General features: G+C 51.0%; 1 protein-coding gene across 1 annotated transcript in view; it reads right to left on the bottom strand.

Moving 5' to 3' along the window:
- LOC118789077 (vacuolar protein sorting-associated protein 8 homolog) overlaps window positions 1–20,000 on the bottom strand; it is a 57,150-nt gene that overhangs the window by 32,136 nt on the left and 5,014 nt on the right. Inside the window, 18 exon segments of the mRNA XM_036545382.1 lie at window positions 875–947; window positions 1,440–1,482; window positions 1,575–1,626; window positions 2,881–2,970; window positions 3,836–4,058; window positions 8,721–8,767; window positions 10,021–10,110; window positions 10,384–10,430; window positions 11,710–11,800; window positions 11,892–11,927; window positions 12,441–12,515; window positions 14,798–14,968; window positions 15,070–15,150; window positions 15,455–15,562; window positions 17,138–17,197; window positions 18,141–18,294; window positions 19,230–19,297; window positions 19,451–19,537. Coding sequence (XP_036401275.1) covers window positions 875–947; window positions 1,440–1,482; window positions 1,575–1,626; window positions 2,881–2,970; window positions 3,836–4,058; window positions 8,721–8,767; window positions 10,021–10,110; window positions 10,384–10,430; window positions 11,710–11,800; window positions 11,892–11,927; window positions 12,441–12,515; window positions 14,798–14,968; window positions 15,070–15,150; window positions 15,455–15,562; window positions 17,138–17,197; window positions 18,141–18,294; window positions 19,230–19,297; window positions 19,451–19,537 — 1,596 coding nt within the window.

Here is a 20,000-nt window from a genome sequence, read left to right as displayed (position 1 = left end):
AAAGACAGCAAAGACCCAAAGACAGCAAAGACCCAAAGACCCAAAGACAGCAAAGACCCAAAGACCCAAAGACCCAAAGACAGCAAAGACCCAAAGACAGCCCAAAATCTCTTTCTGAGGAGCATCTCTTCCCCATCTCTCTCTCTCTTTCCCATCTCTCTCTCTCCCTCTCTCCCCCTCTCTTTCCCAGCTCTCCCAGTTCCTCTGACCGACACAGAGAAGGTGTACACATCGATCCCTGTCTGTGTGCTGGTACAGGGTGTTTTTCTTACTCTACAGCACTGAACGCTGAAGCTTCAAACCAAACAGAATCCTTAAAAAGAAAGGTGCAAAGTAAGAATAACAGGCAAGATAAGCCAATATACATATGAGGATCTACAGAAGGAGAAAACAGGACAACAAGAAGCTGGGTAAGTCTTTCTGAAATACCCCGCTGCTCCTTACAAGCCAAACTATTTTCTGTCATCCAACACTGTGCAACGGAAGGCCTGACAGCCATCAGAACAGCAGAACTCACGGCTGCATTCTTTTAGAGCTGGGAATTCAAACAGTCAGTCACTGCTGCCTTCATTTCTGCACTGACAAGGACATTCATAAAACACTTCCAGAGAAATATGGGCCGCTTGGATTGTTAAAATATGAAAGTTAAAATAATAGTGGAAACACAATTCTCATTATCATCCACACTTTGAACGATCTTTTAAAACTTCGTTAGCATGAATTTGCTTCGGTTTTCTGTATGTCCCTTACACTGTACTTTAATATAGTTATGTATATAAATAATGAAATGATAAGTGGAAATGAAATGATTCATGGTAAACATACTACTACCCACTATATATAATATAATTGATGAAGTGAACCAAAAAATTACCTGGTTTTTGACTAAAGGAACAAGGTCTTCTGGGATATCCCCCAGGGGGTAGGCTCTTCCAGCCAAAGAACAGCTGATGGAAAAAATGCAAGTATGAGTTACAGAGAGAGTGTGTGTGTGTGTGTGTGTGTGTGTGTGTGTGTGTGTGTGTGTGTGTGTGTGTGTGTGTGTGTGTGTGAGAGAGAGAGAGAGAGAGAGAGAGAGTCTGTGTGTGTGTGTGTGTGTGTGTGTGTGTGTGTGTGTGTGTGTGTGTGAGAGAGAGAGAGAGAGAGAGAGAGAGAGAGAGAGAGAGAGAGAGAGAGTGTGTGTGAGTTTTCATGAGAAAAAGTTTTAATAGCCTGACTATCTTCAGTGCTCTCAACCTCCCACATATAGACTAAATACTGTGCTATTCAATGTCCGGGATCATTATTTAACCATGACAGTCAAATCACAGAAAATCGTTGTACTACAGTAGAAAGTAGTGACCACTTTTCATTTCTCAAGTAATGAAGTTCAGAAAGCTCTGTCTGGAGCTGGAGTGCGAAAGCTAGCTCAGCAGACCAAATGTGGAGCAGGATCTTACCTTATGTACACCAGCAGCTTGTTGCCCATGACGACCTGCTCGTCTGTAAAGGAAGAAGCAAGCAGCATGTTACGTGTGATTGGTTTATCCACAGCTCTCTTCCCTGTGATAGGCTGTTCAGGACACAGGCCCTACCTGTCAGAGACTTCCCCTCCCGCAACGGTGGCCCAATCACCTGGAACAATTTCTGAAACAGAAAAACAAAGTTAGGATTTGATTTTACTGCCAAATGTTGAAGATTTCTGCATGTCCTTCCAGAATAAGAGACCCTTTCTGCTGGGACTTCCTAAGGGGAGAGTAAGGAAACCCCTCAGAGCCGCACCTCGGTTCACAGGCAGCTTTACAGTGCTTGCAAATGAAGTGAAAGCTCAGCTCAGGGGAGAGCTCATCTCAGGGGAGAGCTCATCTCAGGGGAGAGCTCACCTGATACCTGTGTTCTGGAGACAGCAGGGAGGAACGGAAAGCTTGCATTAAACCTCCACCTCCACACTCTGATCTACAAACCAAAAACACCCACATCTCCACTGGAGCTTCCTGCTCAGACTATTCATGAACCCCAGCCTGTGAGACACTAATCTCCTGTCTCTGACTGGATTCATTCTCTCACTGATGATTGGGCATGTCTCTGACTGGCCCTGCTCCCTGCTCCCTGCGCCCTGCGCCCTGCGCCCTGCGCCCTGCGCCCTGCGCCCTGCGCCCTGCGCCCTGCGCCCTGCGCCCTGCGCCCTGCACTCTACACTCTACACTCTACACTCTACACTCTACACTCTACACTCTACACTCTACACTCTACACTCTACACTCTACACTCTACACTCTACACTCTACACTCTACACTCTACACTCTACACCCTGCACTCTACACCCTGCACCCTGCACCCTGCACCCTGCACCCTGCACCCTGCACCCTGCACCCTGCACCCCGCAGCCCCTGCATACATTCAGAACCTGCATGTTCATGCTTTCCTCCCTCTGGCTGCTCCTGGGACTCCACTCACGCTGCTCCTCTACTGCTCCTCCACACGCCTCTCCCTCCACGGCCTCCTCTTTTCCCCACTGTGATTATCAGCCCAGTGCTGCCACTGACCTGCACAGCCTTCTGCGCATCTCCGGCTGCTTACACGGGTCCAGTCAGGGGAAGAATCCCTCAGAACCAAAACCGGCCAGCAGGGGCTCACAGCCCACAGCCCCCAACACAGCTAAAGCCCTGAGCCATCAGCATGACAATCCAAAGTGCTGTCCCAGAGGCAGCTGCCTACCTCCATGGGGCTGGTGTAGGGTTAGGGGTGCCTACCTCCATGGGGCTGGTGTAGGGTTAGGGGTTAGGGGTTAGGGGTGCCTACCTCCATGGGGCTGGTGTAGGGTTAGGGGTTAGGGGTTAGGGGTGCCTACCTCCATGGGGCTGGTGTAGGGTTAGGGGTTAGGGGTTAGGGGTGCCTACCTCCATGGGGCTGATGTAGTCATTCATGCCGCTGTTGAAGACATAGATCATGGCGTCATACAGCTGGTTCTCCCAACACATCTGTACCACCTAGAAAGCACAGAGTTTTAATGCAGAGTTTCCTCTCTTTTGTGGTTTTTTTATGGCTTGAAAGTTGAATATAAAAGTATTTTGTTAATAGATTGCATTTCCATTATTGTCATTACTGCCACTGTAGCTAAGAGCCAGAAGGATGCTCTATTCCACATGTCTGAATAAAATATTTAAAAAAGGACAACTACTGACCACATTCCATGGCTGTTTCATTTCTTCATTTAACACGTCTTTAAATAAACCATGCTTATATATCGATTGCCTTTCCCTTTTTTACAGCTGAAAAAACATTTCCATTTCCCCACTTTGAAGTTGACAATGGTCCTGCAGAATTTCGTAAAGCGATCGAGATAGCCTACCTGGTTATCACACTGTCTGCTCATTCGACTCTCAGACACAACCCCAAAGTTCATCTGAATGTAATATCATGTTTTAAATGTACACCCAGCCTGTGATCTATCCACTCCTGGTAAGTCCCTAACATCCAAACAGACGCATATGTAAAAAGATGCAAAAATCTGGAAGATCTAGTCTGACTAATGTCCCACGCTGCTGCCCTTAACAGCATGTTTCTGGCAAGGCAGCCAGGAGAACAGCACTGTCCCCTCAGACACAGACAGACCTGTGAAAAGCACAGCTCCATTCAGCACTGTTGCCTCTCCAGGCAAACCATCACAGGTGCTGCCAACAGCTGAGCCCCTGGTGAAACTGCTGGAGAGCTGGCCTGCTCTTTACCATTCACACATAGGAATGCCATGGAAAGGCTTCAGGTTTATATGATAATGACATGACAGACAGATTTGCAAAACTCTGCCATGTGAGTTGGCTGAGAAGTTTGTGATATTCCAGAAGAAGCCAGCACCTGCTGGATGTCCAGGCTGGTGATGTCCATGTGCACGAGGCAGTTCTCCACACTCTCCATCATTCCGTTGTCCTGGAAGTGTCCCAGCAGGTCGCGCATGACGGGCGCGGTCAGGCAGCCCAGACGCTCGCTCAGGATGTACGGCTCCAGGCTCTGAAGGAAGACGCCACGCGCCACCGAATTCTCCGTCAGGCGACTGTAGATCTGACTGAATAGCAAGTCCCTGTGTGACAGCATAACAAAACACTCAAATATATACACTGCCCGCAGCCTGAATACAGCTGCAACACATTTCATACAAAGAAACACTTTCTTTACATGGAAGAAAAAGATATCTATGCTGACTATTGTAAAGTGTTCTCACAGAAGGCACTACTAGGCTTACAGCTGCAGTGAGAAACTGCCTGAGGCCTTTCTGCTTTGGTAACTGTACACCATGTGAACTGCAGGGACAGAAACCAGGCTATTTACACAAATACAGAACTGGGTTAAACAACGTGTTGCACCAGGACGCTACACTGTGAGGTTAATGGAAAACATGAGGGGCCGCTGTGGCCGAATCACCCTCACTGGAGTGGCTAAACAGCACAGTCTCCTGCATCTGCTTAGCATGCAGCTGGAAGGAGAAGCGGAGCAGAGAGAGTCTCAGGTCTCTGAGTGAGGAGCAGGTGCAGTACGGAACAGAGGAGATGCCGTCAGAGCAAATAATGGCATTTCATTCCCACGAGGCCCTGCACTGCAAGTTCTGCACTCTCTGGAGCCCCTCCAGATCACTGCTGTGCAGCAGCAGCCTTAAAGGTGCAACACACACTGCAGGCAGCGTGTGCAAATAAAGAAATGAATACAGAGGAAAAGGAACAAAAAGGACATGAAAACTAGGATCAACGACTATATACATACATACACACACGCACACACTCTCTCACACACACACACACACACACACACACACTCTCTCTCTCACACACACAGCCAGCATCACACAAACCTTCCTTGTTTAAAAAGGTGAATCAATCGTGTTCTTTTTTCTCTATGCTTCCCTTGTTAGTTCGATATCTGAGGTGCATGGTGTTGTAGCAGTGCTGTTTGTCTCCCTTTCTCTCTGCTGCGCACGCTGTCTGCCTGCACATTACAAACGCTGCCCTCCCCGCGGCACTGGCGCCTCTCAGGGTCCCAGCTCCTCCACAGGCACACAGCTTGCTTCTGTGCTCTCAGAGCCTGCTGTACTGCCAATCACCCACCACAGACACATACACCGCAAACCCAACACAGGAAAACCCAGGAACTGCGTTGTCTTTGGGGAGTAAATTTATCTGGAACTCAAGAGAAGAGCGCTTTTATCTGCTAAAATGCACCCTGTTAGAAACTCATTCACGCACAAAGACTGACTCAGAAAGGCTTTCCATTCAGCCTTCTTGGGACTGCTTTGCTACTGATCTCAGATCTGCTGTAGCCACATGGGGGGTGGGGGTAATGAGAATCTCAATCCAGAGAGAGTCACTCAGGCCATAATTATGCAAAAGACAGAAAGACACACATACATATACACACATCCATGTGTATGTATCTTTATATATACTGTTGTACCCATCATTATTATTTCATACTGCTGAACACACCTAAAGGACTAAACACCCACTTTCCGATAAGCCATCCGAGACTGCAGCCCTTTGCAGCTGAAATGGGCCAACTCTCCCACTCTCCCACTCTCTCACCATCCCACTCCCTCACTCTCCCTCCCTCTCTCTCCCACTCTCCCACTCTCCCACTATCCCACTATCCCACTCTCCCACCATCCCACTCTCCCACTCTCCCTCTCCCACTCTCCCTCTCCCACTCTCCCTCTCCCACTCTCTCACCATCCCACTCTCCCACTATCCCACTCTCTCACTATCCCACTCTCCCACTCCCCCACTCTCTCTCTCCCACTCTCTCTCTCTCCCACTCTCTCTCTCCCACTCTCTCTCTCTCCCACTCTCCCACTCTCTCCCACTCTCCCACTCTCCCACCATCCCACTCTCTCACTCTCCCACTCTCCCACCATCCCACTCTCCCTCTCCCACTCTCTCACCATCCCACTCTCCCACTCTCTCCCACTCCCCCACTCTCTCTCTCTCCCACTCCCCCACTCTCTCTCTCTCCCACTCTCCCACCATCCCACCATCCCACTCTCCCACTCTCTCCCACTCTCCCACTCTCCTACTCTCTCCCACTCTCCCACCATCCCACTATCCCACTCTCCCACTCTCCCACTCTCCCACTCTCCCACCATCCCACTCTCCCACTCTCCCTCTCCCACTCTCCCTCTCCCACTCTCTCACCATCCCACTCTCCCACTATCCCACTCTCCCACTATCCCACTCTCCCACTCCCCCACTCTCTCTCTCTCCCACTCTCTCTCTCTCCCACTCTCTCTCTCCCACTCTCTCTCTCTCCCACTCTCCCACTCTCTCCCACTCTCCCACTCTCCCACCATCCCACTCTCTCACTCTCCCACTCTCCCACCATCCCACTCTCCCTCTCCCACTCTCTCACTCTCTCACTCTCCCACTCTCTCTCTCTCCCACTCTCCCACTCTCTCCCACTCTCCCACCATCCCACTCTCTCACTCTCCCACTCTCCCACCATCCCACTCTCCCTCTCCCACTCTCTCACCATCCCTCTCTCCCTCTCTCCCACTCCCCCACTCTCTCTCTCTCCCACTCCCCCACTCTCTCTCTCTCCCACTCTCCCACCATCCCACCATCCCACCATCCCACTCTCCCACTCTCCCACTCTCTCCCACTCTCCCACTCTCCTACTCTCCTACTCTCTCCCACTCTCCCACCATCCCACTCTCCCACTCTCTCACTCTCTCACTCTCTCACTCTCTCTCACTCTCCCACTCTCTCTCACTCTCCCACTCTCTCCCACTCTCCCACTCTCTCCCACTCTCTCCCACTCTCCCACTCTCCCACTCTCTCACTCTCCCACTCTCCCACTCTCTCACTCTCTCACTCTCGAAACTCAGTGCCACTGGCTGCTTCTTGTCTGTTAGCCTGTGTGTCTCCAGCACAAAGCTGCTGCCCTCTCCTCCGTATGCTGCTCCTCTGCCTTACGCAGCAGGGAGCTGCTCCTCACTTACACTGCCAGTTTCCTTAGCTACGTATCGACAGCTAGCTAAATTCCCCACTTCATGGGCAATCAAACATTAGTAATCTCTCCTTTCAAGTACACACAGTAAAATATTTATGCAGAATAAAATACCAAAAGATGAAAGCACACACCCTAACCAAAAAACCCTGCACTGACAGGACCACAAAGAAGCTGATGCAAGTTTGCTGAACAGTTTGTAGCACCATATAGGGCAGCACTTGATTTTAGTCACGCTGTGTTCTAAAATACTGCAGTGATCTCTGTGAGCTTTGAGCTGCAGGGTGCGCAACTTACTTTTATTCTGTAAAGTATTCCTGCTTCAGTTAGCTAACATTAGCTAGCTTGTGCCTGTCATACAGCCAGAGAATGTGGGAACAGCAGTGAGCTCAAAGTGTACAGCAGAGTGTGTTACAGCAGCAGAGTGTGTTACAGAAGCAGGGTGTGTTACAGCTGCAGGGTGTGTTACAGCAGCAGGGTGTGTTAAAGAAGCAGGGTGTGTTACAGTTGCAGGGTGTGTTAAAGAAGCAGGGTATGTTACAGAAGCAGAGTGTGTTACAGCAGGAGGGTGTGTTACAGCATCAGGGTGTGTTACACCGAATGCACATACTTTACTGTGTGGAAAGTGCTGCAATGTTTTCAGATGCAAATGAATAAAAAAAGCTTTAAGATTTAACCAGAGTGGAAAGAGAGAACCAGCCCTGATAGGAGCCCTGATGGCAGAGGCTAAACAGGGACAGCATGACAGCGCAGACACAGGCTGTGTCAGTATGAGCAGAGAGAGGAGTCTGTTTTCCATTCAGCCTGAAGCCGCACGTGAAAGCAGATGTTCGGTCTCCCGCACAGCATAACAAGAGAGACGGCAAGCTGACAAAACCCATCTGCACGCACGCAGACCGGCCCGACAGCTGCTGAGGCGTCAGAGGGATCGGCCTTAACCCCTAACATGCCTCCGTGCACAACGCTCTGTACCCCGGAGCATGCTGGGAGTGGCTGAGAGCAGCTCTGGCTCAGGAAGGGGCTGATTAGGGAGGCTCGTTATGCAGGGTCACCCACTGCTCTCTCCTGCTGTGCTGTCATTAAAGACCCCTACAGGCCTGCGCACAGCCAGCTCTCATAGGTAAATGCGAAACCTCTGGAACTATATTTTTAAGTGAAAGCTGATTTAAAGGGCTGTGATATCAATTTCAAACAATCATAAAGGTTACCAGCAGAAACTTGTGAGAGCAGAAGGTACCTGGTACCAACCTGACACTTAGAATAGCCTTAATTCCTCCATATTCATGGACACAAACTGGCACCCAGAACCTGCCAGACTAAACGAAATTCTGAGCCTCTTCTAAAAATATATAATATATTACATAGAATTATTTGAATGAAAAGTTCAGGACAGGACACTACTTTAGCATAATGTGACATTTGCCATAAACAACCAGAGTGTCAATGCTGCTCTGATACACACACACACACACACACACACACACACACACACGCACACACAGTGCTGCTCTGATACGCGCACACACACACACATATAAATGTATAAATGCCAGCATATGTACAGTGGGATATCATTTTGATTATTATTAGGCATAACAGAAGCAGAAAGCAGGCCGTGATGGAGGGAGGGCAGAGGGAGGACAGAGGGGCAGTTTGGGACAGTGGGGTCTTCCAGGGATGTGTCCTCCATAATTCCTCTGTGTGTCGGGCTGGGATGAGGCTGTAAAGGCAGAGAGCTCTGCATTTCACTTACGTCCTCTGCAGCAGCAGACAGTAATCCACCATGACAGGAACCATGTCCTGCAGGGCACAGGGGGAGAGGGAGGACATTAGAGATGCACTGCAGGCAGCGTGCAGGCAAAATAACCCTGAAGTGAAGCAGCCAGCTCGCTGTCTGAGGACTAATGACTCCACAAACCCAACTGAACAGAGTCACAAGCTTACAGCATGTATGCAAATTAACCAAGGTTCAGTCATGCCTTTCCACCTCTAAATGTACTGCTCAAACAGCTGTTTGAAAAACATTCATCACGACAGACATGGTACAGCATACAGTTTTTCCATTCAGTACCCAGGACTATCTTCGCTGTTGTCCCCCAAGGGTGGAATAAACACACTTCATCCATTCTGCCGAGTCCCTCACTATCTAGAAACATCTAAAGACACAGCTCTTCCGCTCTCATTTGATCACCTGAGACACTACCACCTTAAGCAATTTCTTATGTGTTAAACTTGGTTTTCCTTAATAATCAGTTTAGTTTTATGGCTTAATTTCATGGTTTTATGCACTTGTATCTCTATCAGCTAGCTTGTACCTGTGTGGCCAACTATTTAAACCTGGTCAAGCAGCACTCCTAATATTGTGACTCCTTGCATGGTTTTTTGCTTGTGTTGTACTCTGCCTCACTTCTAAGTTGCTTTGGATAAAAGCTTGTGCCAAATGAATGAATGTAAAATGTAAATGTGAATATTTTTGAAGATTCCACATTTCCATAAAAGAAGAAACACCTACTTTTAAACCAGGCCTAGGGCATTAAAAGAGCAGCTGATACTGTCTTGATGTCATACAAAGACCCTGAGATATCCACTGAACAGACAGGATTATGGGAGAGCGGCCATGGGCCATGGGGTCTGTGTCTTAGCCAATCAAATCTCTGGTATAGAGGATCTAGCGGACGTCTGGCTGCAGTGACCGGAGGAGCTGGGAGTCACAGTCTCACCTCCATGGCCTCAGCACAGCAGGACCCTGCTGTAAAACAGGCGTTACTGTGGTCACGTTCAGTACGTTCCCTACGTTACATGCTCAGTGATTATATGCTTGGATTGTTCTCTACATCTCCCGGTGTTTCTGAAACTGACTAACCCTTCAGATGTTACGTATGAGGCGTGTTGACTGATTATTCTCACAGCTTGATAACATGTGCAGTAATATGTGCAGACATTCCCCCTGACAGAGAAGTGGCTATGCTACCACTAATGTATCACTGCTAGAGCCTGAAAATTGTCTTCGCGGAGCCTCACACTGACCCGACCCAACCGGAGCGCTGTGCTACCTGAAAGTGCTGTTCCATCACCTGGATCTTCCCCTGTTCAGGACACTTCTTCAAAGAACGGTCTACGTACTGGAACAGAATCTCCACCATCTGAGCACAGTGAATAAAACTCTGAGCACAGTGAATAAAACTGAGCACAGTGAATAAAACTGAGCACAGTGAATAAAACTCTGAGCACACAGTGAATAAAACTCTGAGCACAGTGAATAAAACTGAGCACACAGTGAATAAAACTGAGCACAGTGAATAAAACTCTGAGCACACAGTGAATAAAACTGAGCACAGTGAATAAAACTCTGAGCACAGTGAATAAAACTCTGAGCACAGTGAATAAAACTGAGCACAGTGAATAAAACTCCTCACCTTGTCAGCTACCACTCCCTTCCTCTTTGCAGGGTCTCCATATAACCCTGAAACATCAAAACAGAAGAACACACCTGAAAAACTGCAAAAATAAGCCCTTTTTGCAGGCATCTGTGGGTGTCATTAGACTCACAGGGCAAAATCAAGGCCGCCTGCAATGATTCGCTTAAACACCAAACCACAGGGAAGTCTTCGGTTTGATGAACCAAATGTTGTGTCAGTCATTCTTGCAACACATGCTTGGTGTGCGCTTGGTGTGCGCTTGGTGTGCGTTTGGTGTGCGCTTGGTGTGTGCTTGGTGCTTGGTGTGTGTTTGGTGTGTGTTTGGTGTGTGCTTGGTGTGCGTTTGGTGTGCGCTTGGTGTGTGCTTGGTGTGCGCTTGGTGTGCGCTTGGTGCTTGGTGTGTGTTTGGTGTGTGCTTGGTGTGCGCTTGGTGTGCGCTTGGTGTGTGCTTGGTGCTTGGTGTGCGTTTGGTGTGCGCTTGGTGTGCGTTTGGTGTGCGCTTGGTGTGCGCTTGGTGTGCGCTTGGTGTGTGCTTGGTGTGCGCTTGGTGTGTGCTTGGTGCTTGGTGTGCGTTTGGTGTGCGCTTGGTGTGCGTTTGGTGTGCGCTTGGTGTGCGCTTGGTGTGCGCTTGGTGTGCGCTTGGTGCTTGGTGTGTGTTTGGTGTGTGCTTGGTGTGTGTTTGGTGTGTGTTTGGTGTGCGCTTGGTGTGTGCTTGGTGTGCGCTTGGTGCTTGGTGTGTGTTTGGTGTGTGCTTGGTGTGCGCTTGGTGTGCGCTTGGTGTGCGCTTCGTGTAGGCTTGGTGTAGGCTTGGTGTAGGCTTGGTGTGTGTTTGGGAGAGTCAGCACTCTCCTTGGGTTTCATTCACTTGTTTTTGACTTTTCCAGGAAACATTAAAGATTTAAGTTTTGCAACAGCCAGTTTTAGGTCTCCAGCAAGGTCCAGTCTGAGAGACGCCCTGTCCGCCTGCAGCCGCACACACACTCTGCGCCGCAGCACCAACATGTTCATTCTGAGACAGGAGACAGGACCCAGGAAGCACCTACAGGACCCAGGAAGCGCCTACAGGACCCAGGAAGCGCCTACAGGACCCAGGAAGCGCCTACAGGACCCAGGAAGCACCTACAGGACCCAGGAAGCACCTACAGGACCCAGGAAGCGCCTACAGGACCCAGGAAGCGCCTACAGGACCCAGGAAGCGCCTACAGGACCCAGGAAGCACCTACAGGACCCAGGAAGCGCCTACAGGACCCAGGAAGCACCTACAGGACCCAGGAAGCACCTACAGGTCCCAGGAAGCGCCTACAGGACCCAGGAAGCACCTACCGACCACAGCCTTGGCAGTGCCTTCATGGAAGGACCAGGCCAGAGACAGAGCCTCCACAAACTTCTCCTGCTTCAGCAGGTAATCCACCCTCTGCATGGAGACATGGAGAGCATCACAGCCTGTCCTCACACAGGGCTCACGACAGCAGGAGGTGCCCGAGGGGCAGGAGGGAAGCTCTTACCTCTCGCCAGTTTCTCAGCGTCATCACATGGACCGACTGAAAGGAAACAAAGAAAAACACAGGAATTTTACATATGACTGCTCTCTGCTCTCTCTCACTGTGCACACACACACACACACACACACCATACACCATACAGCATACACCATACACACACACACACACACACACACCATACACCATACACACACACACACACACACACACCATACACCATACACCATACACACACACACACACACACTATACACCATACACACACACACACACACACACACACACACCATACACCATACACCATACACACACACACACACACACCATACACCATACACACACACACACACCATACACCATACACACACACACACACACACACCATAAACCATACACCATACACCATACACCATACACACACACACACACACACACACACACACACACACACCATACACCATACACACACACACACACACACACACACTATACACCATACACACACACGTGCGAACACACACATGCAAACACACACACAACTCTCGTCTGTACCTTTGTTCCCAGGTAGACGATCTGGCCCCCGTAGCTGCAGACAGACTGATAGCAGGCCTTCTCCCCCACCAGCGCCTACGGGACAGGGAGGGAGTCACTCACTGCTGCCTCACTCACTGCTGCCTCACTGCACTGCTGCTGCCTCACTGCACTGCTGCCTCACTCACTGCTGCCTCACTGCACTGCTGCTGCCTCACTGCACTGCTGCTGCCTCACTGCACTGCTGCCTCACTGCACTGCTGCTGCCTCACTCACTGCTGCCTCACTGCACTGCTGCCTCACTCACTGCTGCTGCCTCACTCACTGCTGCCTCACTGCACTGCTGCTGCCTCACTCACTGCTGCCTCACTGCACTGCTGCCTCACTGCACTGCTGCTGCCTCACTGCACTGCTGCTGCCTCACTGCACTGCTGCTGCCTCACTGCACTGCTGCCTCACTCACTGCTGCTGCCTCACTCACTGCTGCTGCCTCACTGCACTGCTGCTGCCTCACTGCACTGCTGCCTCACTCACTGCTGCTGCCTCACTCACTGCTGCCTCACTGCACTGCTGCTGCCTCACTGCACTGCTGCTGCCTCACTGCACTGCTGCTGCCTCACTCACTGCTGCCTCACTCACTGCTGCTGCCTCACTGCACTGCTGCCTCACTGCACTGCTGCTGCCTCACTCACTGCTGCCTCACTGCACTGCTGCCTCACTCACTGCTGCCTCACTGCACTGCTGCTGCCTCACTCACTGCTGCTGCCTCACTGCACTGCTGCTGCCTCACTGCACTGCTGCTGCCTCACTGCACTGCTGCCTCACTCACTGCTGCTGCCTCACTGCACTGCTGCCTCACTCACTGCTGCTGCCTCACTGCACTGCTGCTGCCTCACTGCACTGCTGCCTCACTGCACTGCTGCCTCACTGCACTGCTACAGCCTCACTGCTGCCTCACTGCGATCCAATGATTGAGATGGCCGAGAGGGGCTTTCAGCATAACCCCTGTGTGGAAGGGTGTGGTCTGCACCCACTGCATGTCCCTGTGGAGGTTCCCACTGTGGACGGAGTCCTGCATGACCCATCTCTGACACTCTGACCTTTAACCTTTAACCTTTAGCACAGACTGCACAACTGCAACACCACACAAAACATGAAACCCTGTGAAATCATGTCTGAGAATGTGGGAGGATCTCAGGAATAACGGCATGTAACAGTATAACTGACACACATCAGAGCCGCTGACAGCCAGCGAGGAATAACTGCTGATGAGCTGAGAGGCGGGAGAGACACAGGAGAGACGCTGAGAGAGACGAGCTGAGAGGCGGGAGAGACACAGGAGAGACGCTGAGAGAGACGAGCTGAGAGGCGGGAGAGACACAGGAGAGACGCTGAGAGAGACGAGCTGAGAGGCGGGAGAGACACAGGAGAGACGCTGAGAGAGACGAGCTGAGAGGCGGGAGAGACACAGGAGAGACGCTGAGAGAGACGAGCTGAGAGGCGGGAGAGACACAGGAGAGACGCTGAGAGAGACGAGCTGAGAGGCGGGAGAGACACAGGAGAGACGCTGAGAGAGACGAGCTGAGAGGCGGGAGAGACACAGGAGAGACGCTGAGAGAGACGAGCTGAGAGGCGGGAGAGACACAGGAGAGACGCTGAGAGAGACGAGCTGAGAGGCGGGAGAGACACAGGAGACGCTGAGAGAGACGAGCTGAGAGGCGGGAGAGACACAGGAGAGACGCTGAGAGAGACGAGCTGAGAGGCGGGAGAGACACAGGAGAGACGCTGAGAGAGACGAGCTGAGAGGCGGGAGAGACACAGGAGAGACGCTGAGAGAGACGAGCTGAGAGGCGGGAGAGACACAGGAGACGCTGAGAGAGACGAGCTGAGAGGCGGGAGAGACACAGGAGAGATGCTGAGAGAGACGAGCTGAGAGGCGGGAGAGACACAGGAGAGACGCTGAGAGAGACGAGCTGAGAGGCGGGAGAGACACAGGAGAGACGCTGAGAGAGACGAGCTGAGAGGCGGGAGAGACACAGGAGACGCTGAGAGAGACGAGCTGAGAGGCGGGAGAGACACAGGAGAGATGCTGAGAGAGACGAGCTGAGAGGCGGGAGAGACACAGGAGAGACGCTGAGAAAGACGAGCTGAGAGGCGGGAGAGACACAGGAGACGCTGAGAGAGACGAGCTGAGAGGCGGGAGAGACACAGGAGAGACGCTGAGAGAGATGAGCTGAGAGGCGGGAGAGACACAGGAGACGCTGAGAAAGACGAGCTGAGAGGCGGGAGAGACACAGGAGAGACGCTGAGAGATACGGGCTGAGAGGCAGGAGATACGAGCTGAGAGGCGGGGGAGGCATGCCGGCAGGGACTCTCACCAGGGCCTGGCTGACGTTGCCCCCAGTGGCCAGAGACTTGAAGTGACTGCTGTTGTAGACTAGCTGCACCTCCGCCATGTCCAGCGTCTCCAGCGTCTCGTGGCTGGGCCTGTCCACAACGTGCAGCTTCTCCAGGCTGTCCATCAGAACCAGGGTCCGCGAGTTGATCCACTGAGACAGAGAGCAGCGTGTGAGATACTGCAGTAGCTACAGCAGGAGTGTGGGGGGGGAGCACTCCAGGCAAAGCGAAGTGAGTGCGGCAGGAAGCTCACGGTCAGGCTGATGAGGTCACAGCTCAGCTGCAGCTGGCGCTGTTTGATGACGTGGATGGTTCCTGACTCCTCCTTCTTCACCTGAAGACACACAGAACACCCACACAGGGCCACAACGATGTGGGACGTGAGATTACAAACTTAATAAGATTTGCTAAAATGTAATATTATATACGGATAATATGACTACATAGTGTAAGATTCAAAAATGAAAATGTTTTCTAGCATGTATAAATTTATCACTTTTCATTATGCTAGTATTCCAGCCATTACAGGAGGCTTTATTGCGGGTTGCAACTGAGTTTAGGGTCAGAGCATTCTGGGAGATGTAGTTTTGCTTTGTTGTGTGCTCTGTAAGTTGCTCTGAATATGAGAAATGGTGTACCAGCAGGAAGTGGACGGTGTCCCCTCTGCAGAACGCCAGCATCGGATTCACCATCTTCTGCACCAGCACAAACTGCCAGGCCAGCTGGGGAACGCTGGCTGGATCCGTCTGCACCACAGATCACAGCGGCATACAGATCAGTACCGTACAACACCACACCACACCACACAAAAGCACACAACACCACACCGTACAACACAACACCACCCCACACAACACCACACCGTACAACACCACACCACCCCACACAACACAACACCGCACCGTACAACACAACACCACACCACACAAAAGCACACCGTACAACACCACACCACCCCACACAACACAACACCACACCGTACAACACCACACTGTACAACACCACACCGTACAACACCACACTGTACAACACCACACCGTACAACACCACACTGTACAACACAACACCACCCCACACAACACAACACCACACTGTACAACACAACACCACCCCACACAACACCACACCACACAAAAGCACACAACACCACACCGTACAACACAAAACCACACCACACAAAAGCACACAACACCACACTGTACAACACAAAACCACACCACACAAAAGCACACAACACCACACCGTACAACACAAAACCACACCACACAAAAGCACACAACACCACACCGTACAACACAACACCACCCCACACAAAAGCACACAACACCACACTGTACAACACCACACAATGCCACACAACACCACACAAAAGCACACAACACCACACCACCGACACTGCCCAACACTAAACAGCACCGCACACAGCACAGAGCTCACTGCCCAACACTAAACAGCACCACACACAGCACAGAGCTCACTGCCCAACACTAAACAGCACCACACACAGCACACAGCACAGAGCTCTCTGCCCAACACTAAACAGCACCGCACACAGCACAGAGCTCACTGCCCAACACTAAACAGCACCGCACACAGCACAGAGCTCACTGCCCAACACTAAACAGCACCGCACACAGCACACAGCACAGAGCTCTCTGCCCAACACTAAACAGCACCGCACACAGCACAGAGCTCACTGCCCAACACTAAACAGCACCGCACACAGCACAGAGCTCACTGCCCAACACTAAACAGCACCGCACACAGCACACAGCACAGAGCTCACTGCCCAACACTAAACAGCACCGCACACAGCACAGAGCTCACTGCCCAACACTAAACAGCACCACACACAGCACAGAGCTCACTGCCCAACACTAAACAGCACCGCACACAGCACACAGCACAGAGCTCACTGCCCAACACTAAACAGCACCGCACACAGCACAGAGCTCACTGCCCAACACTAAACAGCACCACACACAGCACAGAGCTCACTGCCCAACACTAAACAGCACCACACACAGCACACAGCACAGAGCTCTCTGCCCAACACTAAACAGCACCGCACACAGCACAGAGCTCTCTGCCCAACACTAAACAGCACCGCACACAAGAGGTTTTCTGCTAAACTCCACAAGTGCAAGTGATTCTGCTCTTCATATAAGCTTCTGTTTAACATTTGTAAATGAGGACAGCCTATTAGCATTGGCAAATTTGATTAAACTAATTGCTTCTGTAATTGTGAGCTAAAGTGTCATCTGAAATAATCGTGTTTTGAATGTCAGGCTGTGGACATTCAGACTCCTGCGAGTACATACCTTTCCATAAGGAAACGTCATCCACACTTTGAGGGACGGTTTCAATCCAATCACTAAAATCTGAAAGACAAAATCAGTGTAAAAGCATAAAACAGTGCTCTGAAATTGACACTGCATAAAGGAACAACCTACCCTTCCAGTCCTTTACCCTAACTATTAATAATTACTTTAATAATTAATCTGAATTAGTCTCTAATTCTAGTAACTTTCCATTTAATTGTATTATTGAGTATGCATTCATTATCAAAGAGCCTCTATGTGTGTTGATGACAGACAGCCCTGACATCACCGCTGACTGGCACAGCTGAGCGCGTAGCTGTGACACCCCATGCTGCATGTGACGCCTTTCAGCTGCAAGGGGCGGGGCTGGGAGGGCGTGGAACAGAGTGACCTCACTGCATTCACGGGCACTTAAATGAGTCAAATGTCTGTCTCTATCTATCAAGCTATACACAGCAGAGTGAAACTGAGGAGCTATGACAACTGGATTACTGTTTGACAGAGAGAGAGAGAGAGAGAGAGAGAGAGAGAGAGAGGGAGAGGGAGAGAGAGAGAGAGAGAGGGAGGAGGGAGGGAGAGAGAGAGAGAGAGAGAGAGAGAGAGAGAGAGGGAGAGGGAGAGGGAGAGAGAGGGAGAGAGAGGGAGAGAGAGGGAGAGGGAGAGGGAGAGGGAGAGGGAGAGGGAGAGAGAGGGAGAGAGAGGGAGAGAGTGAGAGAGAGAGGGAGAGAGAGGGAGAGAGAGGGAGAGGGCGAGAGAGAGAGAGAGATTGAGAGAGAGAGAGAGAGAGAGAGAGGGAGAGGGAGAGAGAGAGAGACAGAGGGAGAGAGAGAGAGACAGAGGGAGAGAGGCAGAGAGAGAGGGAGAGAGAGAGAGAGGGAGAGGGAGAGAGAGAGAGACAGAGGGAGAGAGGCAGAGAGAGAGGGAGAGAGAGAGGGAGACAGTGTGTGTGAGAGAGAGGGGGATGAATGTGTGATTAATGGAGAGGTCTCTGGAGGATCAGCACCTTTGTGAGGGACGCCATGGCCAGCAGAGAGTACTGTGTGATGGGATGGTCCCTCAGCTCTGAGCTGGAGTGCAGCGGCTCCACACAGCACACCTCCCCTTTAGAACCGCTGAACAGACAACGAGACTCACAGGACCTCACTCCCATCACCCTCCTGGGGGGGGGAGAGAGGGGGGGGGGCATTCACACAAACACAGTGCCAGTTCAGTTCCTGAATCCAAGAAAAGTTCAATGAGATGCAGGTTAAAATCACGATTAAGAAGCAGCAAAGAAAAGCAGCAAAGAAGCATCACATCAGCTGTGTTTACCTGAATCTTCAGCAGGAAGCGCTCCCCGACTCCCCAGGTCGCTGTGCTACAGCGCCGTGTGGGGCTGTGTGTGACACAGCAGCGGGAGGGCATTCTCATCGCCTCTGTCCCTCACAGACACGCCTGCACCACCCATCTCACCCACACCTGGCTGATCTACATGAAAATCACTGCATCCTGAGCTTGCTGTCAGCTACCTTGTCCTGGTATGAAAATGTAGTGTCAGCTTGGAATTTAAATCTCTGGCATGACAGAGACGTCAGCTTGGCACTTCTGCAGCCAGCAGCCTCCCAGAGCGGAGAGCACAGGGATACTGCAGCACAGTACTGCCCCCCGCTGCTCACAAGTATTACTGCCATTACCTCTACACATAGTAGAGGTCATATGATGTCAAAAGTCCTGTGACTCCCACAGCAGCGAGAGATGAGTGTGGGTGGGCGGGGTTAGGGAGATTCAGGCAGCACAGCATGCACTGACACGCTGCCAGGCTTGCAGGAGAGCCGTCAGTGTGGGACATGCTCTCCCAAATGCCCCTCTTCAGAGGCTTCTGCCTCGGTCCCCGCATCTCTGCCTCAACCCCTTCCTACATCGGTCACTGAATTAAAAGCCAGAATAGGGAACAGCACTGACCCATGGTCAGGCCAGCTGTGGGGTTGAATCCCAAAGCAATGCTCTTCAACAACACTGCTAGAGCTAATTCAGAATTTCAGTAGAAAGGCAGGCCACAGAAAAGACTAAAAGACACCAATTATCCAACATGGAGATTGAGAGCTCTGCTTACCTGAAAGACAGCTCAAACACTGACCCCCCGCTGTCATTGCAGACAGCCAGAGTCGGGTCGTCTGTGAACTGCAGCACACAGACAGGGAAAAACACAGGCCAAATCAAAACACAGAAACCCACAGTGCCACTTCCAGTGTGAGCTCAGTGTGAGCGCAGTGTAACTGTAGTGTGAGGGCAGTGTGAGCTCAGTGTGAGCGCAGTGCGCTGCTGGACCGGTACCTTCACGTGCAGGATAGCAGTGCCAGGGGGGTGGGCCTCGGTGATGGTCCTCAGCAGCTTCCCATTGGCCAGATCCCACATGGTGATCTGCACAGAAAGCCCAAAAAGTAAGCCCCAAAAGTACCCTTTAAAGTGTTCACATTGATTGTTTGAAGTAATTTTTAATGAAATTTTCACTTTCATAACTACTCTTCTATATGAAATGAAAATGTGCACTATAAGAAATAACAATGTAATATCAATACCGTCACGTTCAACTGTACAGCAAATTATCACTTTCAAAATGTACAGACAGTTTAATTAAAATACAGCTTAGATTGCCCTAAAAGCCATTTGCTTTCATCTACAGATGACAGAATGTAGCTGTTGGAGTAAAGAAATGTTGGTCACATTCATAAACTGTGAAAATCAGGTTTGTGTGAGAAATCGTGTTGTAGGGCTGCAGTGTGTGGTGGTGGAGAGGCAGCAGCAGTCAGAACGTGTGACCATGTGGGAGTGTGAGGTCACTCAGACCACGTGATCGTGTGCAGGTGGAGGTGATTGCGTGTGC

Source organism: Megalops cyprinoides, chromosome 14, assembly GCF_013368585.1.
Source record: "Megalops cyprinoides isolate fMegCyp1 chromosome 14, fMegCyp1.pri, whole genome shotgun sequence".
In the NCBI taxonomy this organism is placed as follows: domain Eukaryota; kingdom Metazoa; phylum Chordata; class Actinopteri; order Elopiformes; family Megalopidae; genus Megalops; species Megalops cyprinoides.
This window is presented reverse-complemented; position numbering and strand designations above follow the sequence as displayed.